This window comes from Anolis sagrei, chromosome X, assembly GCF_037176765.1.
Source record: "Anolis sagrei isolate rAnoSag1 chromosome X, rAnoSag1.mat, whole genome shotgun sequence".
In the NCBI taxonomy this organism is placed as follows: Eukaryota; Metazoa; Chordata; class Lepidosauria; order Squamata; family Dactyloidae; genus Anolis; species Anolis sagrei.
In genome coordinates, this window is record NC_090034.1 from 80091500 (window position 1) to 80119407 (window position 27908).

The 27908-nt window shown below is 43.7% G+C and overlaps 1 protein-coding gene across 1 annotated transcript; it reads right to left on the minus strand.

Moving 5' to 3' along the window:
- IFNLR1 (interferon lambda receptor 1) lies at positions 1 to 27455 on the minus strand. Its single transcript, XM_060784224.2, has 7 exons — positions 27320 to 27455; positions 20100 to 20220; positions 16241 to 16431; positions 13892 to 14046; positions 13353 to 13524; positions 10110 to 10225; positions 1 to 5557 (listed from the first exon to the last, which is right to left on the minus strand). The coding sequence occupies exons 1-7, from the start codon at positions 27378 to 27380 to the stop codon at positions 4109 to 4111; spliced, it is 2265 nt and encodes a 754-aa protein (XP_060640207.2). The 5' UTR covers positions 27381 to 27455; the 3' UTR covers positions 1 to 4108.
- Positions 27456 to 27908: the final 453 nt, after the last annotated feature.

Consider the following 27908-nt stretch of genomic DNA (forward strand, 5'->3'; position numbering starts at 1 on the left):
TGAGATATACATAACAAACAATCATATTTATATACATAGTTGAAGATAGAAACATGGATCACAATAACATCTGGGTTCAGAAGGCCCGGTCATTAGTATCATTCTGCTTCAAACCATTGCACTTCTACTGATGCATTCATTAAATTAAATTAAATTACAAATAAGAGTTGCCAGAGTGAAAAACTGGAAATGGTTATGTAGAATTTTGGCCCGTGACTGGTTTTATGGTAAGCAACACCTGCTGAACTCCCTTTTCGACACAACCATTAAAATACAGACCTCCCCAGTTTTGACTATGGCAACCCGGGCTATGAAGCCCAATCCTGTAACATTTTATTTCCCAATTAACCGTTGAAATTAACTTCTTGGGTTTGTCCTTCAGGCTTTCTTTAGCACCCTCAAGTTGACCTTGTACACAATGTAGAAACGGTTGTTATTGCATTAAATATTGGAAGAAAAAGGTAAAACAAGGGTTGAATGAAAAGTAAGGCCTCCACCTTCGTAACTCAACAGATGGCAGTACTGGTATGTAGCAGGTACTGGCTTGTTCAGTAGAATCTCCTTTGCAATTCCATTTTGTCGGGAAGTTGTGTTGTTAAAGTGCGAAGTATGGAACCCTGCACAGACGGTCAGTCAATGCGACTTAAGCAACGTGCAGTCATTGAATGCTTGACAGCAGAAGGTGTTACCCCAAAGGAGATTCATCAGAGAATGAAAGCTGTTTATGGTGATTGTGTTGATGTGAGTACTGTGTGTCGTTGGGTGAGAAAGCTTAAAGATGTTGAGGTGAGAACATCTGACTTGTGTGACAAACAAAGAGTTGGACGTCCTGTGACAGCAACCACTGAGTTTCACAAGCAAAAGGTTGACAGATTGATTCAGGATGATTGTTGTATCACTCAGAGAGAAATTTCAAGCACAATCAGCATTTCACAAGAACGTGTGGGTCACATTATTGCTTTGCTTGGCTATCAGAAGATCTGTGCATGATGGGTACCCAGAATGCTGTTGCCTGAAATGAAAGCGAACGGACTTGAAACTTCAGGGACTGGATCTCACCACCGTACGACATCCTCCATACAGTCCAGATTTAGCACCATCTGACTTCCTTCTGTTCCTGATAATGAAAGAAGATCTGTGGGGACATCATTATGCTTCTGATGAAGACGTTGAGAGGACTGTGAGACACTGGTTGCGGAACAGAGTGTCGACTTCTTCCATGATGGCTTCAGAAAACTTGTTCATTGTTGGCAGAAATATATCCAATTTTCTGGTGATTTGTGGAAAAGTGAATAGTGGTAGCTAAAGAGCATATTCTAAGGATTATTTCTGCATTTGATTTATTAAAATATTCCCATCCAAACGAAGGTGGAGGCATTACTTTTCATTCAACTCTCGTATATTCTTCCCAGTCCCCATCACTGTGAACATGGAGCCTCCAGTGGTGCAATGGGTTAAACAGTTGTGCCAGTGACTGACAGGTCAGCGGTTCAAATCAGGGGAGAGCAGGTTGAGCTCCCTCTGTCAGCTCCAGCTCCCCATGTAGGGACATGAGAGAAGCCTCCCACAAGGATGGTAAAACATCAAACATCCAAGTGTCCCCTGGGCAACGACCTGCAGGTGGCCAGTTCTCTCACACCAGAAGCCACTTGCAGTTTCTCAAGTCGCTCCTGACAAAAAATCCCTGTGAACAAGGATGATGGCAAAAGAAGTGCATGTTTACAATTAAAGAAAATAGCAGCAGTCTGTTCTGAAGTGGATCCTATAGGGCTCATTTTCTTCTATGAATATCTTCTTCGTTATGTGGGCGAAACGTCAGGAGAGAATGCTTCTAGAACATAGTCATACAGCCCAGAAAACTCACAGCAAACCCATCTTCTCCCTTGATTGTTTTTCACTATCTTTTGTTCTTATGCTCAACTCAATGTTTAGATATATAGACAACCCTCTGCATTTGCTGGCTTTGGGGGAGCAGGACTACTAGGAAAGAGGGAAAGACTGGGGATGATGGGAATTGGTTGGGAATAATATCAATTGATTTGGAAGGCAGCAGATTAGAGAAAGCTGCAAATATGGATAACTTAGCTTTGTTTTAGTAGCTCTGCAACTGGCATATTGAACACGCAGCAAGGATTGGTGGTCTTGAATGGGATCTGCTTGTTCAGGAAGAGCTTCCCAGTTTTTTCATGGCAAAGTTTGATTCCATAAGTAATGCAAGGGCAAGAAATGTGCAGCTCCTATAAAGGTAAAGTTTTCCCCTTGGCATTAAGTCTAGTCGTGTTTGACTCTGCGTGGTGGTGCTCATCTCCATTTCCAAGCCAAAGAGCTGGCATTGTCCGTAGACACCTCCAAGGTCATAACTGCATGGAGCACTGTTACTTTCCTGTGCAGCCTGTATATTTTGTAGTTATTTCCGGTTTGGAAAAAAAGGGGAAAGGGGCAACCTGCCAAGATCTGGAAGGTGTGAAAATGGCATACATCAGACTTAGCGCTAAGATTCATGATGATGAATTTTGCTTCTTCTTCTCCACATTTCTTTTCCACACAAGGATTCCCTTCAGATACAGTGGCCCCAACTGCAGCCATGTATCAGCCAGTTCAGGAGAGACAATCTTATATCCAACAGCTATGAATAAAAGCATACATAGAAACAACTACAAAAGTTCCTAACTATTAATACTGTTTGAAGGGTGCAGAAGTTGATACTCCACCCCTTTTTGGCTTATGTAAAAATGTTGTTCTTTTAGTACAGTGTTTCTCAACCTTCCTAATGCAGCTCCTCATTTGTGGTGACACCCAACCATAAAATTATTTTAGTTGCTACTTCATAACTGTAATTTTGCTACTGTTATGAATCGTAATGTAAATATCTGATTTGCAGGATGTATTTTCATTCACTGGACCAAATTTGGCACAAATACCCAATACGCCCAAATTTGAACACTGGTGGGGTTGGGGGGAGATTGATTTTGTTATTAGGGATTTGTAGTTGCTGGGATTTATAGTTCACCTACAATCAAAGAGCATTCTGAACTCCAACAACAATGGAATTGAACCAAACTTGACACACAGAACTCCCATGACCAAGAGGAAATACTGGAAGAGCTTAGTGGGCATTGACCTTGAGTTTTGGAGTTGGAGTTCACCTACATCCAGAGAGCACTGTGGACTCCAACAATGATGGATCTTGACCAAACTCGGCACAAATACTCACTATGCCCAAATATGAACACTGGTGGATTTTGGGGGAAATAGACTTTGACATTTGGGAGTTGTAGTTGCTGGGATTTATAGTTCAACTACAATCAAAGAGCATTTTGAACTTCCAACAATGGTGGAATTGAACCCAACTTGTCACACAGAACTCCCATGACCAATAGAAAACCTGGAAGGGTTTGGTGGGCATTGATCTTGAGTTTTGGAGTTGTAGTTCACCTACTTGGTATTTTGTACAATTTAGACTTTCACTAGGCAAGCCAGCCATACATCAAGTAGTACCTTTTCCTAGTACTACAGTACTGACTCCCGAATCCTTTGAATTTAAGCTCATCTGCAAAATGATACAGACACACCACATTCTTATATAAAGCTCACATCCCTCAAAAGGAGAGAAAACTCAGTGTCTCAAGATAAATGTTCCCCTCCCAATGGTATTGTAGAAACCCCTAGTGCCATCTGAACACTTTGGACTCAAACACTGATGGATCTTGACCAAACTTGGCACAAATACTCAATATGTCCAAATATGAACATTGGTAAAATTTGGGGAAAATAGACCTTGACATTTGGGAGTTGTAGTTGGTGGGATTTATAGTTCACCTACAATCAAAGTGCATTCTGAACCTCACCAATGATAGAATTGGGCCAAACTTCCCACACAGAACCATCATGACAAACAGAAAATACTGTGCTTTCTGATGGTTTTTGGTGACCCCTTTGACACCACCTCATGACCCCCCCCCCAGGGGTCCCAACCCCCAGGTTGAGAAACACTGTTTTAGTATACATTTTCGGTCTTTTTGTGCTAAAAATGTGGTCCCAGAGAGAGTAAGTTGTCTATGGAACATCTTACTCTCGCTTTTTAGGAAGAGACCAAAAACACTGCAAGTCAGGTTCTTGAAATATAAGAAATGAGCTTGGGCCGATAACTATGGAACTTAGGGTTGGACAACAGTGTAACAGCTACGTCTCCATTTCCTCCTTGTAACCCATTTTCTAAGTCATTCTCACAACAAGGGGCTTCCAACAGAGGTGTTTCTACCAAGAGTCCATCACAACTGCTGGAATCCTTGATAAAACCTATCTTGAAAGAGTCCAGATTGTCTTGGATCTCATCCAGATTGACCCAGGCATCATCTGCTCTTCCATCTAGATGGTCTTTTATGCCTCCAAATTGCAACCCAGAAAGAAACTGAAAACCGGCTTCTTTCATTGGTAAAGTCCACTGAAACGAAAGGTCTATATCTCCACTTTCTTGTCCTTCTTTTGTGGAGGCAAGATGAGCAACCGGAAAACCAAGGGAACTATCCGTCGATGAATTTTCAGAAAGGGAATTGCTTTTACTCTCAGAGAAACCAGAGGTATTATTGTCTCCACTAGTCACCTGAGGATTTCCTGAGACTGTTCCATTGGATAAGTGGCTCTCTCTACTGAGCTCGGACTTTCCAGATGAGGAACCAAGCGCTTTCTGGACTATGGCAACATCTTGACCATTCCCTTCTTTCTTTTGGCACTTGAGCCTTTTTGTGTACAGAATGGGGCTGTCATCGTCTGTTCCATCGGATAAGTGGCTGTCTCCACTGAGCTCGGACTTTCCAGATGAGGAACCAAGCGCTTTCTGGACTATGGCAACATCTTGACCATTCCCTTCTTTCTTTTGGCACTTGAGCCTTTTTGTGTACAGAATGGGGCTGTCATCGTCTGTTCCATCGGATAAGTGGCTGTCTCCACTGAGCTCGGACTTTCCAGATGAGGAACCAAGCGCTTTCTGGACTATGGCAACATCTTGACCATTCCCTTCTTTCTTTTGGCACTTGAGCCTTTTTGTGTACAGAATGGGGCTGTCATCGTCTGTTCCATCGGATAAGTGGCTGTCTCCACTGAGCTCGGACTTTCCAGATGAGGAACCAAGCGCTTTCTGGACTATGGCAACATCTTGACCATTCCCTTCTTTCTTTTGGCACTTGAGCCTTTTGGTGTACAGAATGGGGCTGTCATCGTCTGTTCCATCGGATAAGTGGCTGTCTCCACTGAGCTCGGACTTTCCAGATGAGGAACCAAGCGCTTTCTGGACCATGGCAACATTTTGACCATTCCCTTCTTTCTTTTGACTCTTGAGCCTTTTGGTGTACAGAATGGGGCTCTCATCATCCTCTTCGTCCTCTTCCTCATTGTCTTCTTCCAACATTGAATCCAGGGATGGAGCCACCAGGAGATTAGGCCTGATACGCCACCCAGAGATCAAGGGCACCTCTGCGCATATGACGCTGTGCACTGGAATTAATTCTTCTCCACTTAATTCCAGCAACTTCTTTGTACTTCCAAACCTGGAAAAATCCTGACAGGAGAAAAAATAAAAGTTGGTTGATCCATAAATGATTAATCCAGTGGTTCTCAACCTTCCTAATGCTGCAACCCCTTAATACAGATCCTCATGTTGTGGTGACCCCCAACCATAACATTTTTTTCCTAGTTTCTTCATAACTGTAATTTTGCTACTGTTATGAATTGCAATGTAAATATCTGATATGAAGGATGTATTTTCATTCACTGGACCAAATTTGACACAAAGACTCGATATGCCCACATTTGAATACTGGTGGTGTTGGGGGTTGATTTTGTCATTTGGGAGTTGTGGTTGCTGGGATTTATAGTTCACATACAATCAAAGAGCATTTTGAACTCCACCAATGGTGGAATTGAACCAAACTTGGCAAACAGAACTCCAATGACCAAGAGAAAATTCTGGAAGTGTTTGGTGCAAGATACTCCACTTTGGCAGGAAAAATGAAATGCAAAGATACAGAACGGGGGACAATGCCTGGCTCGAGAGCAGTACGTGTGAAAAAGATCTTGGAGTCCTCGTGGACAACAAGTCAAACATGAGCCAACAATGTGATGTGGCGGCAAAAAAAGCCAATGGGATTTTGGCCTGCATCAATAGGAGCATAGTGTCTAGATCTAGGGAAGTCATGCTACCCCTCTATTCTGTTAGACCACACCTGGAATATTGAGTCCAATTCTGGGCACCACAATTCAAGAGAGATATTGACAAGCTGGAATGTGTCCAGAGGAGGGCGACTAAAATGATCAAGGGTTTGGAGAACAAGCCCTATGAGGAGCGGCTTAAAGAGCTGTGCATGTTTAGCCTGAAGAAGAGAAGGCTGAGAGGAGACATGATAGCCATGTATAAATATGTGAAAGGAAGCCACAGGGAAGAGGGAGCAAGCTTGTTTTCTGCTGCCCTGGAGACTAGGAGACTAGGACTCGGAACAATGGCTTCAAACTACAAGAAAGGAGATTCCATTTGAACATGAGGAAGAACTTCCTGACTGTGAGAGCCGTTCAGCAGTGGAACTCTCTGCCCCGGAGTGTGGTGGAGGCTCCTTCTTTGGAAGCTTTTAAACAGAGGCTGGATGGCCATCTGTCAGGGGTGATTTGAATGCAATATTCCTTCTTCTTGGCAGGGGGTTGGACTGGATGGCCCATGAGGTCTCTTCTAACTCTTTGATTCTATGATTCTATGATCCTATGATTCTATGGTAAGCATTGACCATGAGTTTGGAGTTGTAGTTCACCTACATCCGGAGAGCACTGTGGACAATGATGGATCTGGACCAAACTTGGCACGAATACTCAATATGTCCAAATGTGAACCCTGGTGGAGTTTGGGGGAAAATAGACCTTGACATTTGGGAGTTGTAGTTGTAGGGATTTATAACTCACCTACAAGCAAAGAGCATTCTGAACCCAACCTATGTTAGAATTGGGCCAAACTTCCCACAAAGAACCCCCATGACCAACAGAAAATTCTCCGTTTTCCAATGTTATTGGGTGACCCCTTTGCACCACTAGAGGCTCTCCTAGGGGTCCCAACCCTCAGATTAGAAATGCAGGATTAATCCATTGGGAGAGGGCACATTTTGGGCGATAAGAGCTGGATTAAAGAGGAAATCTGTATTGATTTTGCACATTTCTGCAAAATATATAGTGGAAAACACAGTAACTGATGCAACATATGGTCTACCAGATGGAATCATATTGCAATTGCCAACAATTCTAGATATTCTAGCCAATGATGGAAGTTCAAGTGATTCACCTCCATCTGAAAGGCCTGCGTTTTGCTCACTTTGCCATAAAATCTTTGGAAGCGGAGAGATTTCTGACATATTTTTACCATCTGGAACAATAACTCCTGGTAGTCCTACTGGATTACACAGAACAACATCTAGTTCCTCATAAAATGATATTGTATGTATATAATATAATTTTGTGCCAGGTGTCAAACAGTAATAACTATCCCAGAAATCCATATCAAATATTTGAGTATTTGAGAACTGCTGGTGAATGTTCAACTTCAATAACCAGATTTGCATAAAGGAGATTTCAGGGCAAATGTGTTCCATCTCGAGTTGGAGGAAGTTGAACCTTTTCTCAGTTCTGCAAGACAGACTCAACTGAGGTCGATGTGGGTTGGTTTCACATGTGAATTTTCTCAAAGATACTCAATGAAACGTTCACTGTCTCAACCAGGGGAAACTTATACAGTTCTTAGTCACGTTCCAGCTCCCTTGTATTTCTATTTATGCCAATTTCCAGCTGCTTCTGTAATGCAGTAAAAATGCCTTGCATTGAACTGAATAGCAGCCACGTCCACTGAAAAGCATTAGTGCTTTTGCCTAAGCTTGCAATAGTCCAGTGATCTGAAGGGATAGCTGGTGGCTTCCATGTCAGTAGGCACTGAATTCAGTCCAGACTTTTGAACGCATTATAGGAGCTATCCAAGGCAATGAATGTATTTGCAGGGCGGGGTTCAACATTTCTAACTCAGATGAAAACCTGGAGTGGATTCATTGCCCTTCAGACATGGAAGACACCAGTTGGTTGTTTCCAAAATGTCTATCCTGAAGGACTGCTTTCCATCATAATTTCCTAGCTAAGGAACCCTTGCGTATATGCCTAGGACAGTCTTTCTCAACCTTCCTAATGCTGCGAACCATTAATACAGTTCCTCATATTGTGGTGACTCCAATCTTAAAATTATTTTCGTTGCTACTTCATAACTGTAATTTTGCTACTGTTACAAATCATAATGTAAATATCTGATATGCAGGATGTATTTTCATTCATTGGACCAGATTTGACAGAAATACCTGATACGCCCAAATTAGAATACTGGCAGGTTTGGGGAGGGGGGAGGATGATTTTGTCATTTGGGAGTTGTAGCTGCTGGGATTTATAGTTAACCTACAATCAAAGAGCATTCTGAACTCCACCAATGATGGAATTGAACCAAACTTGGCACACAGAATTCCAATGACGAACAGAAAATACCAAAAGGGTTTGGTGGGCATTGACCTTGAGTTTTGGAGTTGTAGTTCACCTACACACAGAGAGCACTGTGGACTCAAACAATGCTGGATCTGGACCAAACTTGGCACAAATACTTAATATTCCCAAATGTGAGAACTAGTGGAGTTTGGGGGAAAACAGACCCTGACATCCGGGACTTATAGTTGCTGGGATTTATAGTTCACCTACAATCATAGCAAGAGGAGGGCTTTTTGTGGGAGGATTCACCATCTGTTTCCAAAAAGGAAGATAAGGAGAGGCGGAGAGATCTTCAGCCTTCTCTGCCAAAGGGGTTCCTAAGACCAGGGGTCCTCAAACTAAGGCCCGAAGGCCGTATGCGGCCCTCCAAGGTAATTTACCCGACCCTCACTCAGGGTCAACCTAAGTCTGAAACTACTTGAAAGCACACAACAGCAACAATCCTATCCCATCAGCCAAAAGCAGACCCGCACTTCCCATTGAAATACTAATAAGAAGCAGTTCAACAGATAATCCAACTACATAGAAAATGTGGACAAAAGGTGTTCTAGGATATACTCTATAAGCACCTATAATGGTAGATTCCTAATAGCAAGGAACTCTGCAGGTCCTGCTCCTCTTCTCCTTGAGGAACCCTGGTAGGGTTTGGAGGAATGCTATGTTTCCTAGGATCACATATTAGTAATGTACTGGAGTAAACAAGTTATTCTTTAAAGCTGAAGTAATGTAGCCTCCAAACCTTTAGAAACCTCACTATTTGGCCAAGGGTGATGTGAATGCCCTCTGGCTGTATCTGGAAGACCACCAATTGTCCATGCCTGAGTAAAATGAACAGCAAGCATTTGGAAACCTATAGAGGTGGAGACCCTTAATGGCAGAACTTTTCAGGGTAGAGTGGTCAATGAAGAAGAGACGCCAAATATGCTCTATGGATTACTCAGACATGCCAGGCGAGCCTGTCTCTGAAGCAAGGATGGTCTTCCTTGGTTGATCACCAAGAATGAACCCTTGCCAAGGACAGGAATTGAAAAACCTTGCAGGACAGATATCAACAAACACATCTCACTTCTGCCGTCTCCATTTCCAAAACCCTCTAAACCAGCATTTCTCAACATGGGGGTTGGGATCCCTGGAGGGGTCGTGAGGGGGTGTCAGAGGGGTCACCAAAGACCATCAGAAAACACAGTATTTTCTGTTGGTCGTGGGAGTTCTGTGTACCAAGTTTGGCTCAATTCCATCGTTAGTGGAGTTCAGAATGCTCTTTGATTGTAGGTGAACTATAAATTCCAGCAACTACAACTCCCAAATGACAAATTCAATCCCCCCAACCCCACCAGTATTTGAACAAATCAGGTATTTGTGCCAAATTTGGTCCAATGAATAAAAATACATCCTGCATGTCAGATATTTACATTGCAATTCATATCAGTAGCAAAATTACAGTTATGAAGTAGCAACAAAAATAATTTTATGGTTGGGGGTCACCACAACATGAGGAACGTTATTAAGGGGTCACGGCATTAGGAAGGTTGGGAAACACTGCTCTGAACCTTCCTTACCAAAGCCTGGGGTGTCTTGATTTTCTTCATGATGTTTTTGTACCACAGGAAGAGAGAAATAGGACCAGCAGAAAATAGGATGAGGATCGGGAAGGCAACAAACCCCCAGTTTTGGGCTGCAAAAGAAAACGAAAACAAAGCAGTGAGGATGGGAAAACATTCCTTGCAACGTGAACACGTGTGGGTTTGGAAGGAAGTATTAATTAAAATTGACATATATATTTAAGTGAGAACTGGGATCAACATCTTGTGATTTCTGGGTGGTGGGAGGTAGGGGCAGAAAACTAGGGGCTTCCAAGAGAACATCCACAGCACACATGTGAAGCAGTTTGCTCTCACATTATTATGGCACCATTCTATCAAATAATGCAGCTCATAATTTAGTGAGGGATTTGGGATTTTCTTTCACTGAGTTTCACTGGCACAAGTTTGATATGCTCAGGACTCATCGCTGAGCCTGGAACCCCAGGTCTCGGTGGTGGCCAGGGGAGCTTTTGCACAATTAAAACTTGTGCAACAGTTGCCTTCCTATCTTGGGAAGTCTGAATTGGCCACGGTGGCCCATGCTCTTGTTACATCCCAAATAGGTTACTGCAATGCACTTTATGTGGGATTGCCTTTGAAGACTGCTCGGAAGCTCCAGTTAGTCCAATGAATGGCAGCCAGGTTGCTCACCAGAGCAGGGTACAGGGAGCATACAACCCCTCTGCTACACCAGCTCCATTAGCTGTCTATATGCTACCAAGCACAATTCAAAGTGCTGGCTTTAGCCTATAAAGCCCTAAACGGTTCCGGCCCAGTTTACCTGTCCGAACGTATCTCCCTCTATGAACCACCAAGGACGTTAAGATCATCCGGAAACGCCCTGCTCTCGGTCCCACTACCTTCGCAGGCACGACTGGTGAGGATGAGAGACAGGGCCTTCTCCATGGTGGGTCCTCGGCTGTGGAACTCCCTCCCCAATGAAATTAGGTCTGATCCCTCCCTCCTGGCCTTTTGTAAAAAACTCAAAATATGGCTGTGGGATCAAGCATTTGAGCAATAGATGTAGCAATTGGGAAGAGAATGTTTTAAGTGACCACAGTGGATTGACCTCGACTATGATTTTGATCCAGCAGACCATTTTAAATTGAATGTTTATAATTGTTTTAATTGCTGTTTTAATTGTAACTGTTTGTTTTAATATATTGTTTGGCATCCAATGATTGGCTGTTGTAAGCTGCCCTGAGTCCCTCTTTGGAGATGAGAGGATGGGATATAAATGCTTAAAATAAATAAATATACTGTGGATGTAGCATATCTTGACTTCAGCGAAGCTTCTGACAAGTTCCCCCATGATATTCTTGCCAAGAAGCTTGTAAAATGTGGCCTATGTTACTGTAAGATAGATTGGGAACGAGCCGAACCCAAAGGATGTTCTCCAACTACTTTTCTTCCTCCTGGAGAGAAGGGACTACTGGAGCGCCATAAAGACGATCCTTCCTGGGCCTTTCAAGGCTATGCAATATCTTTATTGATGACTTGGATGATGCTTCTCAGATTTGCAGATAGGATGAATACCTGAGAAGATAGGTACAGGCTCCAAAGTGACCATAACAGATTAAAAAGATGGGCCAAAACTAAGTAAATGGATTTCAACAGGGAGAAAAGTATGGCATTCTATTTTGGCCACAAAAATGAAATGCATAGATCTAGGATAGGTGTCACCTCGCTTGAAAACAGTTCATGCGAAAGGGATCTATGAGCCTTAGTTAAAGGTAAATGTTTTCCCCTGACATGAAGTCCAGTTGTGTCTGATTCTGGGGTGTGGTGCTCATCTCCATTTCTAAGCCGAAAAGCCGCCGTTGTCTGTAGACACTTCCAAGGTCATGTGGCCGGCATGGAGCGCCGTTATCTTCCCACCTGAGCGGTACCTATTGATCTACTCATATTTGCATGTTTTTGAACTGCTAGGTTGGCAGAAGCTGGGGCTGACAGTGGGAGCTCATGCCGCTCCCCCGGATTCGAACCTGCGACCTTTCAGTCAACAAGCTCAGCGCTTTAACCCACTGCGCCACCGGAGGCCTTAGGAGCCTTAGTAGACCACAAACTGAACATGAGTCCACAGTGTGATGCTGCAGCTAAAAAGGCCCATGCAATTTTAGGCTGCATCAAGAGGAGTATAGATCGAGGGAAGCCATATCCACCTCCCTAAACTGCTCCTATCCGGGCTTGGCAGCCAGACCTTTGACCATTTTTGTCTCCATTCTCTAGAGACTTCCCATCTTTCCATCAGGAGCCCCTGGTGGCGCAATGGGTTAAACCCTTGTGCCGGCAGGACTAAAGAAGAGTGTGGATGAGCTCCCTCTGTCAGCTCCAGCTCCCTAAAGTGCTTTGAGTCCCCCCCAGGGGTGAGAAAGGCGGTAAATAAATACTGTAAATAAATAAATACATATATAAATACGGGGACGTGAGAGAAGCCTCCCACAAGGATGGCAAAACATCAAAACATTCGGGCGTCCCATGGGCAACATCCTTGTAGATGGCCAATTCTCTCACTCCAGAAGTGACTTGCAGTTTCTCAAGTCGCTCCTGACACACACACACACAAAATTCTTGTCCATCCTTCTTGGATTTTGGTGTCCAGACCTGGACACAATATCATTCTAGGTGGGGTGCTTTGAATGCGATTTTCCTGCTTCCTGGCAGGGGGTTAAACTTGATGGCCTATGAGGGCTTTTCTAACTCAATGATTCTATGATTCTAGGTCTGACCAAAGGGGAAAAGTAGGACTATGACTTCCATTGACACTACACTCCGATGGATGCAACCTTTGTGACTTGCAACCACAGAGAGCTTCAGCTCAGTTTCCTAAACTTCCCTTTAGGACTCCAAAGTCAGTGGCCACGACCGCACCTTGTAGCGGTCAGTTCCACCATGTAACCAAGTCCTGCATTCCCTTTGAAAGAAGAAGTCCTTGTAAAAAGAGGGAATTCACACTTCCTTTGTGTGGAGTAGGACTTCCTTTTCTCTATCCCAATTCTCCCACGAGCCAGGTTTCATAGGATGGTCTCACGTTTTGGTAGTTGCTGGGGACAAAAACCCCGAAACCTCTGAATCCATTTCCTCCTGCGTTGTGCATATACTTTGACACATTAATGCTGATCCTTGATTGCAATACAAGTTGAATCTCCCTTATCCGAAATACCTGGGAGCAAAAGGGCTTTGGGTTTGGGAATTTGGAATACCTGCATTTGCACTTACCTCCTTGCAGGGTAGTACTCTTCTCGGGTAACAATGTGCAAATAGGCTCAGAGAAGTTACTCCATTTCTCGGTTTTACTGAAGAAAGCCTTTGCATGGACACAGTAATTGCCACTGGTCCAGTCCATAATGTCAATGTCCATCGCATTCTTCGTTAGGCCTTTGAATTCTCTCTGGAAGATAAAAGAAGCAACAATTTGAAATTTCCCAAAGTAGAGACTTGACAAAATTTGCATCTACGCTGCAGAATTAATGCAGCTAGATACCACTTTAACAGCTATGGCTCCATCCTATTGAATTTGTAATATGTTGTGGCACCAGAGTTCTCTGACAGAGAAAACTAAATATCTCACAAAACTACAGATCCCATAAATCCATAGCATTGTGCCACAATCTTGGCTACACACTGACTTCTCATGTCTTTGTGGACATATTTGTAGCTTCAGAGTCAAACCCAACTATGCAATATACTATAATAGTTACTAGTAGGTTTCTCCATCATTGCCAACTCCCTCCTGCTCTTATTCAGCTTTTACTCACTGGTTTTTCCGTCCCATGTTTGGCCCAAAACTTCAAGTCATAGCTCAGGTCTTGCTGAAATATTTTCTCCGCGCAAGAAGGATAGGTGAAAGTCACATTCACCCCAAGGATGTCCTTAGTCCGTCTTAATTGGAGGATTGGAGGAACAATGTCCACTGGAAAAGATTCAGCACTTCAGTATGTATGCGTTCGTTGAATGTATATCCCTCTTTTACACCAATATGGGACCCAAAGCAGTTTATAAATCAAAGCTGTCAATACAATGATCTCGATGCAACATCCTCCCAGCATTGCAAAAATATCCATGTACGGCAGTGTTTCTCAACCTGGGGGTCGGGACCCCTGAGGGGGTCGTGAGGGGTTGTCAAAGGGGTCGCCAAAGACCATCAGAAAACATGGTATTTTCTGTTGGTCATTGGGATTCTGTGTGAGAAGTTTGATCCAATTCTATTGTTGGTTGAGTTCAGAATGCTCTTTGATTGTAGGTGAACTATAAATCCCAACAACTACAACTCCCAAATGTCAATGTCTACTTTCCCCAGACTCCACCAGTGTTCACATTTGGGCATACTGAGTATTTGTACCAAGTTTGGTCCAGATCCATCATTGCATGAATCCACAGCACTCCTCTGGATATAGGTGAACTATATCTCCCAAACTCAAGGTCAATGCCCACCAAACGCTTCCAATGTTTTCTGCTGGTCATGGGAGTTCTGTGTTCCAAGTTCGGTTTAAATCCATCGCTGGTGGAATTCAGAATGCTCTTTGATTATAAGTGAACTATAAATCCCAGCACCTACAACTCCTAAATTACAAAATCAATCCTCCCCCCCCCCAACCCCACTAGCATTCACATTTGGGCATATTGGGTATTTGTGCTCAATTTAGTCCAGTGAATGAAAATCTATTCTGAATATCGGATATTTACATTACGATTTATAACAGTAGTAAAATGACAGCAACGAAAACAATATTATGGTTGGAGGTCACCACAACATATGGAACTGCATTAAGGGGTCACGGTATTAGCAAGGTTGAGAACCACTGATGTACGGTTTACTGTAAAGCTCTACATTTCAGAGGAACAATTGATTTGAAGGCACAGACATATTCCGTAGAGTTTCGCTTATCCGACGTAAACAGGCCGGCAGGACACTGGATAAAAAAAAAATGTCGGATAATACGGAGTCTCCTACTGTGACCCGTCCAACATAGTGCTAGACACCTAGGATACTAACGACAGAGACTCAAAAAATTAAGGCAAGGTAATGCCTCAGGGCTAGAGGGGCCCAGCAGGAAGTACCTGGATGTAGAAGAGGAGCATGGAAATCACAGAGGGAAGCAGGGAGGATGCTTCCATTTCCGGTCCTACCTCTTTTCCCCATTTCCTTCCTTCCTTCCTTCCTTCCTTCCTTCCTTCCTTCCTTCCTTCCTTCCTTCCCTCCCTCCCTCCCTCCCTCCCTCCCTCCCTCCCCTCCTCCTCCTCCTCCTCCTCCTCCTCCTCCTCATTGTCTTGCCTTTTTCACTTATTGAGAATGGGGGAAAAGTTGAGGAGCACTCCTTTAATTGAAGGGGAAATGCTGGAGGGAAAGGGGGGCGCCGGATAGGAGTGTCTGATAAGACTGTATGTCGGATAAGCGAAGGTCGGATAAGCGAGACTCTACTGTGCAAGAACTAACTTTGGTCCTTTTACACCAAATACTTCAGGCCTGATGATGGGGGTGGATGCCTTTTTGGACTGGCACTGCCAGAATCTCTAGCTGGAGGATTGTGAGAGTGACAGCCCCAAAAGAAGACCCTTCCCCAAGCTCAGAGGGTCTGCCAAGGCATATCAACCATGATAGGATCTATTTCAGAGGAAAGAGCTGGCAAAATCACCTCTGAGCATTTCTTGCCTAAGGAAACTCTTATGAAAATACATAGACAATGTATCATCATCATCATCAACATCATCATCAACAACAACAACACCATCACCCAGTAAAGAAGCTGTGCCCACAGAAGAGACTTCTGGAATGTGTTGTGCTCCCCTTCTTATCATCCACAGCCTGGCCAATGGCTACACTGGAAGGGGATGATAGGAGTAGCAAAAGGGACCAGAGTGGGGGATTTATTCCATCTTGAATGATTCACAATGAGTTCAGATTTTAGGAGGGCCCTCCCTTGCTTCCCTCTCTGCCAAGATGTCTAGACAGCCAAGGTTATCTGAGCATGTACAAAGAGTCCCCATGACTTCTCCTTGACCAGGTTTCTGGAAGCCTTTCCATTCCAACACAGGAAAGTCTTTGTGTTGGTTTCACTAGGGACAGTTTGCCCTTCTGATGTAGAGCCAAAGGATAGTAAACATACCATCAACTTCGTAATCCACGACTATCCTCTTTTCGTTTGATGAGAGGTTTCTGGTACCATCCATCATCTGAGCTCTGACCTGGACCCAGTATCTGTTATTCAGCTCTGGAGAGACACACGTGATGTTGCAAATGGATTCGGAGATGTCTCGGCAATGAGGGATGTCTCTCCAGGGCATGGCAAAAGGGTTTCTGGGAAAAAGAATGAGAAACAGTGATGGGTGAGTTGGAAGAATTCAGGCCCACCAAAGGTCATTTTAGCCATTCTTGTTGAGCAAAGGAGCTTCTGTAGATAAGGCCAAGAAAAAAATAGAGCTCCAGATTATACCAAGAGGCCCAGAACAGATCCATCACGCATTGTTGAGGGAGACGTAGTTTTAAAAAGGGATTTTCATTGATGTTTCCAATGATTGAAAATCCTATGTGTCTGCTTTTGCAGAGGGCCTTTGTTTGCAAAAATGCTGATGTGTAGAGAAAGAGCTGCCAAAGATGAATTCCCCAGAGTTGGACAGATAATACTCTCTTAATTTCCCAGCCACCTGAAGTACCGACCTATAGATACTTTCCAACTGAATGTTCATGGCCAGAGAACAATAGACTATAGTTGTGCCATTGTTAAGATCCCATGTGTGCCTTCCTGCTTGTTAGAATTATAGAGAGCCAATGAAAAATCTGTACACCCAGCACAAATCAATGAGATAATTGATTCCTGCATACCAATGAGAGTAGGTAAAGGTAAAGATTTTCCCCTGACATTAAGTCTAGTCGTGACCGACTCTGGGGGCTGGTGCTCATCTCCATTTCTAAGCCAAAGAGCCAGCGTTGTCCATAGACACCTCCAAGGCCACGTGGCCGGCATGACTACATGGAGCACCGTTACCTTCCCACTGGAGTATTGATCTACTCACATTTGCATGTTTTTGAACTGCTAGCTTGGCAAAAGCTGGGGCTTACAGCGGGAGCTCACGTCGCTCCCCAGATTTGAACCTGCAACTTTTCAGTCAACAAGTTCAGCAGCTCAGTGGTTTAACCCACTGCACCACTGGGGGCTCCTATATCAACGAGAATGTGTCTTTAATTCTCTGTCAGTGATAAAAGCCTTGCAGCCCCATTTGTGGGTGGGGCAGACCATTTTATGCTCCATGCATTCTGTCTCTATTGCTTTGGCCTGTAACGAACAGCTTCTGCAGTTGGGATTCAATTTGTGGTGTATCTTCCATTACATCGCCCTCTTGAGCCAGTGAGCCATCGCCCCTATATTTCAATCTATGTTTGTGCTGTCGCATGCTGGGCCTGTGCATCAGACTGTAGACAGGACATAAATTCCGTGCGCCCAATGGGACGCCGGGGCTGCCTCAGATTAAAGGCCCTTGGATTTCCTTAAAACACAGTCTCTAGAATGCTTAAAGGTTCAACAAAGTTCTTTATTGATGAAAACAAACAGGTACTTTAAAGCTTTCTTAACAGTCTATTGCAGGGGTCCCCAAACTTTTTAAACAGGGGGCCAGATTACTGTCCCTCTGACCATTGGAGGGCCGGACTATAGTTTTTTAAAAAAAACAATGACCAAATTCCTATGCACACTGCACATGTCTTATTTTGCTACTGTTATGAATCGTAATGTAAATATCTGATATGTAGGATGTATTTTTATTGTTACAATCTGAACATAAAGCATAGTGATTAATCACAAAAACAATATGTAATATACACTGTGAAATATTTATTTTTAATTACAAATAAATGAAATTTTGATTTCAAGCATGTCACAGCATGTGTAACAGTCTTAATATAACAGCAGGGAATCCATGAATATGTTTACTGTTCAGCCCTCAGTGAGGACAAAACTACATAATTTGTTTGTAACTTGGGGACTGCCTGTCCAGGTTGGGTCACAGAGACTACTGTACAGAAGAATAATACCTGGCAAAGTCAATGAAAGATTAAATGTCTCTGATCTTGAATGCTAAGCAGGGCCAGTTCTGGTTAGTATTTGGATGGGAAGCCACAAATGAATAGCAGGCGCTCTATTTCAGAGAAAGAAACTGACAAAACTATTTTTGAGTATTTCCTCTCAAAGAAAACCCTATTAAATTCATGGGGCCGCCATAAATAAAAAGAGAACTCTACACACACCCAACCATGGGCTGCTGAAAGCAATATAGGAATACATAGAAGAAGATAGCTTTAGCATTTCTGAGAATAAAATAGTTCCAATGAAAATGAGGGAAAAATTATATTTTCTGTCGTTTTGAAAGTGGCTTTGCGCCAGCCCAGGCCAGGCTGTGCGGGCCGGATAAATGCTCTTGGCGGGCCGCATCCGGCCCGCGGGCCTGAGTTTGGGGACCCCTGGTCCATTGGCTCTCTCAATCTTGTCCACAGGGAACAGGCACTATCTTCATAACTGTATACTAACTAATGGAGAAATGCTTAACTTCTAATCTGGGCAGTCTTTCTTTGCCTCTGTTGGCATGGAGCCCCTACACCCGGTACCAACTGCTTCTGGCTTCCACGAGAGACCCTTACCAAGCAGAGTTTTGTAGACTTCCAGGGGAAAAGTAGGAGTTCAGGTTTCAGTGATGGCTGACTGAAGTCCCTCCGCAAAGAAGCTGTAAGGCTGTATGATCCTCGGCCAAGCTGTAGAAGACGAAGCTTTCTACAGGAGCTCTTGGTATTATGTCCTGCATGAAAAGCTTCTCTGTGTGGACTGAACCCAAACTGGCTCCTATTCCCTCCAAACCCCAGAAGGGGGTGGGACCAGGGAACTTAACTATAATTGACAGGTGGCTTGCCCTATGATTGCAGCCAAAAGAAGCCACCTATCTGCAGAGTCCCTGAAACTTAGGACTACAACAAATATTAAATGCAAAGCAAACAAAATTGGAGCTCCTGGTGCAGTTGTACCTGCACAATGTTCCTCCTGTGCTTTTAAAAACTAACTTTCAAAGAGCAGAGGATAGTGGTGGTGATAACAAGGGCCCCTGAACAGATCCATCATGTAATCCATGGTCCTCGTATTATTTTAAAAACCAGCTTTTGAAGAGCAGAGGATTGTTGTTGTTGTTGTTGTTGCTGTAACTACTATTATTGATTAGCCAATGGACACAGCAGGGATGAATCTGGAATTCCCTCCCCAGGGATATTAGATCAGCTCTCTCCCTCCTGTCTTTCCGTAAGAGAGTGAAAATGTGGCTCTTTGATCAAGCCTTTGGAGAACTTGTGCAATAGCCAGATATAGAATTATGTGCAAGGACTATTGGAATGGTCTGGATTACGATTATGGATTCCATGGTTTAACTGTGGTGATGTTAGTTTAAATGTTTTTAAATGGTTTGCTGTATTTTATAACTCTATTGTATAATGTTCATTTTAATTGTATAATGTCTTTAATGATATTGAATAGCTGTCTAAGTGTATGTATGTATTTACTATATTTGTAAACTGCCTTTCTAAGCCCGTGGACGACTCAAGGTGGTTTACAGAATCAAGATTCAATGCCTAAACAACGTAAGTGTAAAGCTACCTTGAGCCCCCTCCAGGGTTGAGAAAGGCAGGGTGGAAATGTTGTAAATAAATAAATAAATAAATCTCAACTTTAGAATTAATGCAGTTTGACACCACTTAACTGCCATGGTTCAAGGCTATGGAATCCTGGGAGTTTTCGTTTGAGAAGGCTAAGAGTCTTGTCAAACTACATCTCCCAAAGTTCCAGGCCATTGAACTGTGGCAGTTAACCCAGGGTGCATTTATAGTGTACTTGCACCCCAGTCCCTTCCTCCTATTACTGTATTAGTAATATCCTTTCCCTCCAAATCCCAAAAATGTAATGGGTATTCTAGTTTTTCTCTTGCAATGCTCACTTCCATTGAACTCTATAGGACACTCCAGGCGGGTAGCGTTCATCTGGAAGCCATGTCAGGAACAGACTGAAGTCCTTCGACACAAGGCTGACGTTGCGCGGCGGAGGCAGGAATCCCTCAACTGCAGGAAAGAATGGCTTCATTAAATACCTGGGTATTCAATCATAATTCTGTCACAAGATATATAATGTGCAGATTTGATAAATATGGATTTGATATGTGTGGGTATGAATGAACTGAATGAAAGATGAATGGATGAGAGTTAATAATTTTGGAGACACTATCCTGACTATTAAGGCCTGCAATGATTAAACCATTAACTACATGCTTGATGGACTGCAATTAAAAGTTGCTAATGAGAACTGAAGTGGTTGACCTGCCAAAACTAAACTATGATAAGAACTGTGACAGTAATAAGAGAAATGTTTGCATCTGTTTATCAGACAATGGCTCTTTAAGTTAAGGAAATGTTCATTATTATTATTATTATTACTATTAACTTTATTTGTACCCCGCTAACATCTCCCGAAGGACTCGGTGCGGCTTACAAAGGCCAAGGCCCTCAATAAAACAACAGCATAACAAATACAACAAGGAAACTCATAAAGCAAACCAATAAACATTAAAGCAATAACAGTAAAACATTAAAACAATAACATCATGACACATTTAAAAAACTAAGGGCCGGGCCAAATGTAATGAATAAAAATTAAAAGTGCTGGACGTGACAGGTGAAATATAAGGATTTTAGGGTAGGTGCAATGTGCAGGCAATCTTAAATCTCTAATAAAGTGCGTTTGGGGCATGATGCTGGGAGTTTCCTATTCTGGAAAGGCACATTGGAACAGCCAGGTCTTCAAGCTCTTCCTAAAGACTGCCAACGTTGGGGCTTGTCTGATGTCCTTGGGGAGAGAGTTCCAGAGTTGGGGGGCTACCACAGAGAATGCCCTGTCCCTCGTCCCCACCAAACGTGCTTGCGACGCAGGTGGGATCGTGAGCAGGTGTTTACAACATTATTTATGTTAAGAAGGAAGTCAACATAAGGCCAACACCAATCAAGAAGACTCAACATCTGGCCAGGAAACTGAGATGGAGCCAGGATGGGACAACATCGGCAAAATATTGCTATATAAGTAACCTTATTATATTTCCAAAATTGTGACAGATCAGAGGGGTCTGGCTTAGCTGCCATGCTCTGGTCCATGGTGTATGTCTCTTTTTCTCAAGGGAAAAGAAAGGAGTGCGTTTTGGAGTCATGATACATTTACAGGGAGTCAGGTTCTGCTGTATGGAAAACAGGGATCTGGTCCTTGGAATTTTGACATTATGGAAGGTTTGGAACTTTTGCTAACAGGTTGCTAACTGGAGCTCCTTACAGGGAGCGGTCAACCCTCCTGTTTAAGGATCTCCATTGGCTGACAACGTTGCTTACCTACAAAGCCCTAACGGTTTGGGGCCAGCCTACCTGCGTGACCACATTTCTGTGTACGAACCCACACAATCTCTTCGATCATCTGGAGAGGGCCTGCTCACGCTCCCACCACCATCGCAAGCGTGATTGGTGGGGACGAGGGAGAGGGCCTTCTTGGTGGTGGCCCCTCGACTCTGGAACTCACTTTCCAGGGACATTAGGAAAGCCCCAACTCTGGCAGTCTTTAGGAGGAGCCTGAAAATGTGGCTGTTTCAGTGTGCCTTCCCAGAATAAGGAAACTCCCTGCAAGATATCCTTAAACGCACTTTAATAACCGGGATTGTGGCGCAGCTGACTGAGTGTCAGCTGCATTAAGATCACTCTGACCAAAAGGTCATGAGTTCGAAGCCAGCCCGGGCTGGAGTGGGTGTCCAGCCATTGTGTAGCCCGTTGTCGACCTTTGCAACCCGAAAGACAGTTGCATCTGTCAAGTAGGAAAATAAGGTACCACCTTGTGTGGGAGGCTAAATTTATGAGGCCATAAAGAAAAAAGACTCCGGGGAATGTGGAATGCAGAAGAACTTCATCGGTGTTGTTGATGGACGATGAAAAGCAGCAGCTCCCCTGGCGGCCAGAAAAAAAGTTAAATAGCCTCGGTGTATTTGTCTGTTACAAGTTGTTTGTCAAACTGGCATTGAATGTTTGCCATATATGTGTTTACTGTAATCCGCCCTGAGTCCCCTGCAGGGTGAGAAGGGCGGAATATAATATAAGAACTGTAAATAAATAAATAAATAAATAATAATAAATAATGACTTTAGATTGTCTGCACATTTCTTCCCTCTCCAAAACCTCTATCCCAATTACATGTTACCTGTTTATGCCCAGCATTATTTTTAATTATTACATTTGGCCCAGCCATAGGTTTTTAAATGCGTCGTGTTATTATTGTTTTTTTTGCTTATTTTTCTTATGAGTTTATGTATTGTTTTTGTATTATTGCTGTTATTGTTTATTGTTGTGTTGCGGGCTCGGCCTCATGTAAGCTGCACCGAGTTCCTCGAGAGATGGTAGCGGGGTACAAATAAAGTGTTGTTATTATTACTATTATTTTGCCTGCAGGGAAGCGGGATCTGGCCTAACAGGTGCATTTTTCCAAAGAAGGGAGAAAAGGATATGGCAATATTTATATGCATGGTGATGGATGCATGTATATGTGTGGCGTGAATGCTGAGTAAAAATATAATTCCCCTTTGTTTTGTTTTTTAGCCAATGTAGCTGTATTGTCGAAGACTTTCATGGCTGGAATCACTGGGTTGTTGTAGGTTATTTTTTTAGAACATGGCTACACAGCCTGAAAAACCTACAACAACCAAATGTAACTGTAAGGTGTATTGTCAAAGGCTTTCATGGCTGACCTCATAACAGTAAGTTGTTTGTGAATCCAATATAGTTACATAGAATCTGTATGTCTGTATATCTAATGTTCTTTGTGTAAAAATTCTGTAAAAGTTTTGATATACCCTCTCACATTGAAAATTTCAATGAAAAGAACCTTTGTTTTAAAAGTATTCATGACAATTCCATTTTCTCAAGGTTGGACTAAGACATTTATGTGGCAGAGGCAGAACATCCGAATGGAAGTCCACCTTCCTGTTGATTCCAATTGCAATCAGGGATCTGCATCTACACTGCAGAATGAATGCAGTTTGACCCCACTTGTATTGCCATGACTCAATGCTATGGGATCCTGGGAGTTGCAGTTGGGTGGGGCCTCATCACTCTTTGGCAGAGAAGGCTCAAGACCTTGTACAACTATACAATCCCCATGATACTGTATCACCGAGCCATGGCAGTTCAAGTGGGGTCAAACGGCATTCAGTCAACAGGGCAGAGGCACCCCAAATGCACAAAATATACGGATATATAAAATGCAATGAATGACATCCTTACTCAGAAATAACCATCAAAAGGAAGATTGAAAGTCACTTTTTTCTTGTTCTTATAACTTGCCATTTTCATTTTTAGTTTTTCGTTTTAGCTTTCTGTCTTCTAAGGGCTCATCCAGAGACAGTACCTTCATCCCTGGAGCTTCTGCAGTAAACAGGAGAGTGGCCAGACACTGTTCCCTGTAAAACCAGGGCCATTCCCTGTAAACCCAGAGGTAATCACTTCAAAAGGTCCAAAACACAAAATTTCCAAGTGTGGGAATATCACGGTTTTGAGCCAAATATGCAGATCTTCACATGTCTATATGTCCCTGCAATCGAAAATCATGGGATTTTTTTTCTGGGTTTGTTCCTGAGTTTTAGATGCTTGTTTCCTGATTAGTGAGTTCCTAAAACGAAGGTGACACTTGAGTAGAAGGCAAACATTTTGTTTGTGTGCCAGAAACTTCATGAAACATGCGGAGGGCACATTTTCTCTGGCTAGGACAAGAATGTGGCACTCTAGCCAATGTTGTACATCTTTTCACAAGAAGAGCAATCAGGAACAGCCACATATAACCCAGGAACAGCACCCTATTGTTTGATTCCACAAGTACACAACCAAATCTATCTGCATAGATAGCCAGGCAGCCAGGCTCTAAAAAGTGTCAATAATAATAATAATAATAATAACAACAACAACACTTTATTTATACCCCGCTACCATCTCCCCAAGGGACTCGGTGCAGCTTACATGAGGCCGAGCCCAAAATACAACAATACAAACAATAACAATACAAGCAATTTAAAATAACAAAACAATAAAACAATAACACATGCATTATCAATAGGACAACACACTTTAAAATCTATGGGTAGGCCAAATGTAATTAAAATTAAAAGATTAAAAAATAATGCTGGACATGGACGAAAAAGTGATAGGGCAGTTTGTGGGAACATACGAGCAGACCTAAATATATAAACTGCTTTGGAGGACAAAGTGCTATGGGATCATTATTCTGGGAAGGCACATTGGAACAACCACGTCTTCAAGCTCCTCTTAAAGACTGCCAAAGTTGGGGCATGCCTGATGTCCTTAGGAAGTGAGTTCCAGAGTCGAAGGGCCACCACCGAAAAGGCCCTCTCTCTCGTCCCCACCAATCGCACTTGCGATGCAGATGGGAGCGTGAGCAGGGCGTCTCCAGATGATCGAAGAGATCATGTGGATTCGTATACAGAGATGCAGTCACAAAGGTAGGTGGGTCCCAAACCGTTCAGGGCTTTGTAGGTAAGAACCTGCACTTTGAATTGGGTTCGGAAAATGAATGGCAGCCAGTGGAGCTCCTTGAACAGGAGGGTTGACTGCTCCCTGTAAGGAACCCCGGTTAACAACCTGGCTGCCGCCCGTTGGACCTTCTGGAATTTCCGAGCCATTTTCAAGGGCAGCCCCACGTAGAGTGCATTGCAGTAACCCAGTCTAGAGGTGATTAAGGCATGGACCACCCTGGCCAGATCCGCCTTCACGAGGTATGGTCGCAGTTGGCACACGAGTCTTAATTGTGCAAAGGCCGTCCCGGCCACCGCCGATGCCTGAGCCTCAAGCGTAAGTGATGAATCCAGGAGGACACCCAAACTGCGGACCTGTGACTTCAGGGGGAGTGCAACCCCGTCCAACACAGGTTGCCAACCTATTCCCCCATCCGGTTTACGATCTACCAGGAGGACCTCTGTCTTGTTGGGATTAATCTTCATCTTGTTCGTCCTCATCCAGACAGCCACAGCAGTCAGGCACTCGTCCAGCACCTGAGGGGCTTCCTTGGAGTTAGGTGGAAAAGATTAGTAGAGTTGTGCAACAACGTTCTGTTCCTGGTTTGAAAGTGTATGTTCCTGTTTGATTGTGCAGTGCTGATTTGGGCAGAAGTGGACCTATCCTGCAAAGCTTGTTTGTGTGGCAGATACTTCATGAAACGTCTGGAGTGCAGGACAAACAATGGAACTTTTGCGGTGATCCGCATATCCGAATCTCCGCACATCCGCATCTCGCGGGTTTTTCTGGTGGGAGTCCCATGGGGGCCATCTTGGGAGCCTCTAAATCTCATAACAAAGCATGAAGTCTGGACAACAGAGGCAGAAATCCCAGGATCAACAGGTCTGTATGTGGACCTCTCCCGAAGTCCTGGGATTTTTTGCCCCTCACTAAAATCTATGTGAGAGCTGGACCTTAGGGAAGGCTGAGCGAAGGAAGATCGATGCTTTTGAGCTGTGGTGTTGGAGGAAAGTGCTGAGAGTGCCTTGGACTGCGAGAAGATCCAACCAGTCCATCCTCCAGGAAATAAAGCCCGACTGCTCACTGGAGGGAAAGATACTAGAGACAAAGTTGAAGTACTTTGGCCACATCATGAGGAGACAGCAAAGCCTAGAGAAGACAATTATGCTGGGGAAAGTGGAAGGCAAAAGGAAGAGGGGCCGACCTAGGGCAAGATGGATGGATGGCATCCTTGAAGTGACTGGACTGACCTTGAGGGAGCTGGGGGTGGTAACGGCCGACAGGGAGCTCTTGCGTGGGCTGGTCCATGAGGTCACGAGGAGTCGGAGACGACTGAACGAATGAACAACAACAAAATCTATGATTAAGTGCTGTCTAGAAGCGCCCTTAGTAACTTTGGGTTCCAGTCTTGGGAGAAAAACAATATACTAGTAATAATCTATATAAATAAAAATGTAATGTTCGTTGGTGGGATTAACATAACTCAAGAACCACTGGATAAACTAGACCAGGCCCTTTAGGGGAGGAGGATGCTCCAAATGTATTGCTTCCAAGCTGCAAGCTTGCTTCTCCTTGGATTTCTTTGAGAGCATCCCAATCTGTACATATTTCCTATTTCCTATTCCTGGACTGCAACTCCCAGCAATCCTCCAGATAGATAATATATATAGATTAGATAGAGATAGATAGCTCAATCAGGAGGACTGCTGGGAGTTGCAGTCCAAGAATAGGTAGAGAAGGAAGAAAGGAGAGAAAGAAAAGGGAAGGGGAAGGAATGAAGGAGAGAAGGAAAGAAAAAAGGGAAGGAAGGAAGGAAAGAAGGGAGGATGGAAGGAGAGAAAGAAAGAAGGATACAAAGTGGGAAGGAAGGTTGGCCACAGCAACGCGTGGCGGGTACAGCTAGTAGTAATAATAATTATTTCTTTACATTTCTGTAGCTCTTGGTATATTTTCTTAAAAAGAACGAATGAGCGATCGAACGAACAGATGGGATTTCAATGTTAGGCGGTGTATCACCATATCCTTGAATGGGGTAACCTGAAAAGACATCTGGGGTGCATCTCCATTGTGGAATGTATGTGGTTCGACCCCATTTTTAATTGCCATGGCTCCATGCTATGGGATGCTGGGATCCGTAGTTTGATGAGGCACCAACATCCTTTGGCGGAAGAGGCTCAAGGCTTTGCAAACTACAGTCCACATGATTCCACAGCACTGAACTACGGCAGTTCAAGTGGTGCCAAACCACATCCATTCCACAATGTAAAGAGGGCCCTAAAATCCTCACTCATCACGATGCAATATTCATGGGAAGTGGGACAGACCGAAGTAACTCGATGGCCTTAAGGAAGAGAGGTGTTTGCCCCTCGGCCTCAGGCGGCAAAGCCTCTGGGATGGCCTCAATCAGGAAATAGGTGTCAGGTTGGACATCCCCTTCCATCCTGAGGCTCCTGAAGTGCCCCCAAGGTCATTCTTCGACTCTTGAGGCCGTTGACTCAGAAGAAGGGAGAAAACTACCTGCTTTTGTTACCATGCGGCGGAAACTCTAGTAAAGGAAATCCAAATGTTGTTTTGCAAGAGGAGTTGGGCAGAAAAAAACAATGAGGTTTCATACCTATAACTTGCTGGAAGGAAAGGAGAAGGACGGCTTCAAGGAAGACCCCAAAGGGAAGCATACTCAGAAGATGCAGGCGGCTGGGGTTCAATGTGCCGGATTTGGCTTCTTTCAGTTTCCTTCCTGGAATAAACACTTTCACTGCAGTGCATGGCAAGGGGCCCTCTGGAGGGCATGAGGAGGAACTGACTCACCTGGGGAAAAGGCACCTGAACACCAGGGAACCCTGGGAGTTGTAGTTTGACAGGCCTTCTGCCTCCTTTGCCCAAAAGTGCCAGAAACAAAGAGGCAGTTTGGTTAATTGGTTGGAGCCCTGAACTCAGGATGCAGTCAGACCACATGCTAACATCCATGATCCAATGCTATGGAGTCTTGGGAGTTGTAGTTTTACAAGGAGCACTGGATTTCAAGGGCACTGGTCTTCGGGGGCATCTACTGAGCAGACTGAAAGCCAAAACCAAGGTCAAAGCAACATCTGTTATAGAACTCCAATATGCTGATGACAATGTCATATATGCGCATTCAGAAGAAGACCTACAAGCCACTCTAAAACCTTCACAGAAGCATACGAGAAGCTCGGCTTCTCATT

Bases quoted from the DNA above. Each gene is read 5' to 3' on its own strand.
- IFNLR1 (XM_060784224.2), bottom strand. From the start codon at position 27,380: ATGCTTCCCTTTGGGGTCTTCCTTGAAGCCGTCCTTCTCCTTTCCTTC. The intron at 16,432-20,099 runs GTGAGCATTGCA...TCTTTTTCCCAG, and splicing joins TCCTATAGAGTTCAATGGAA to AAACCCTTTTGCCATGCCCT. The intron at 10,226-13,352 runs GTAAGTGCAAAT...TTTCTTTTGCAG, and splicing joins GAGTACTACCCTGCAAGGAG to CCCAAAACTGGGGGTTTGTT.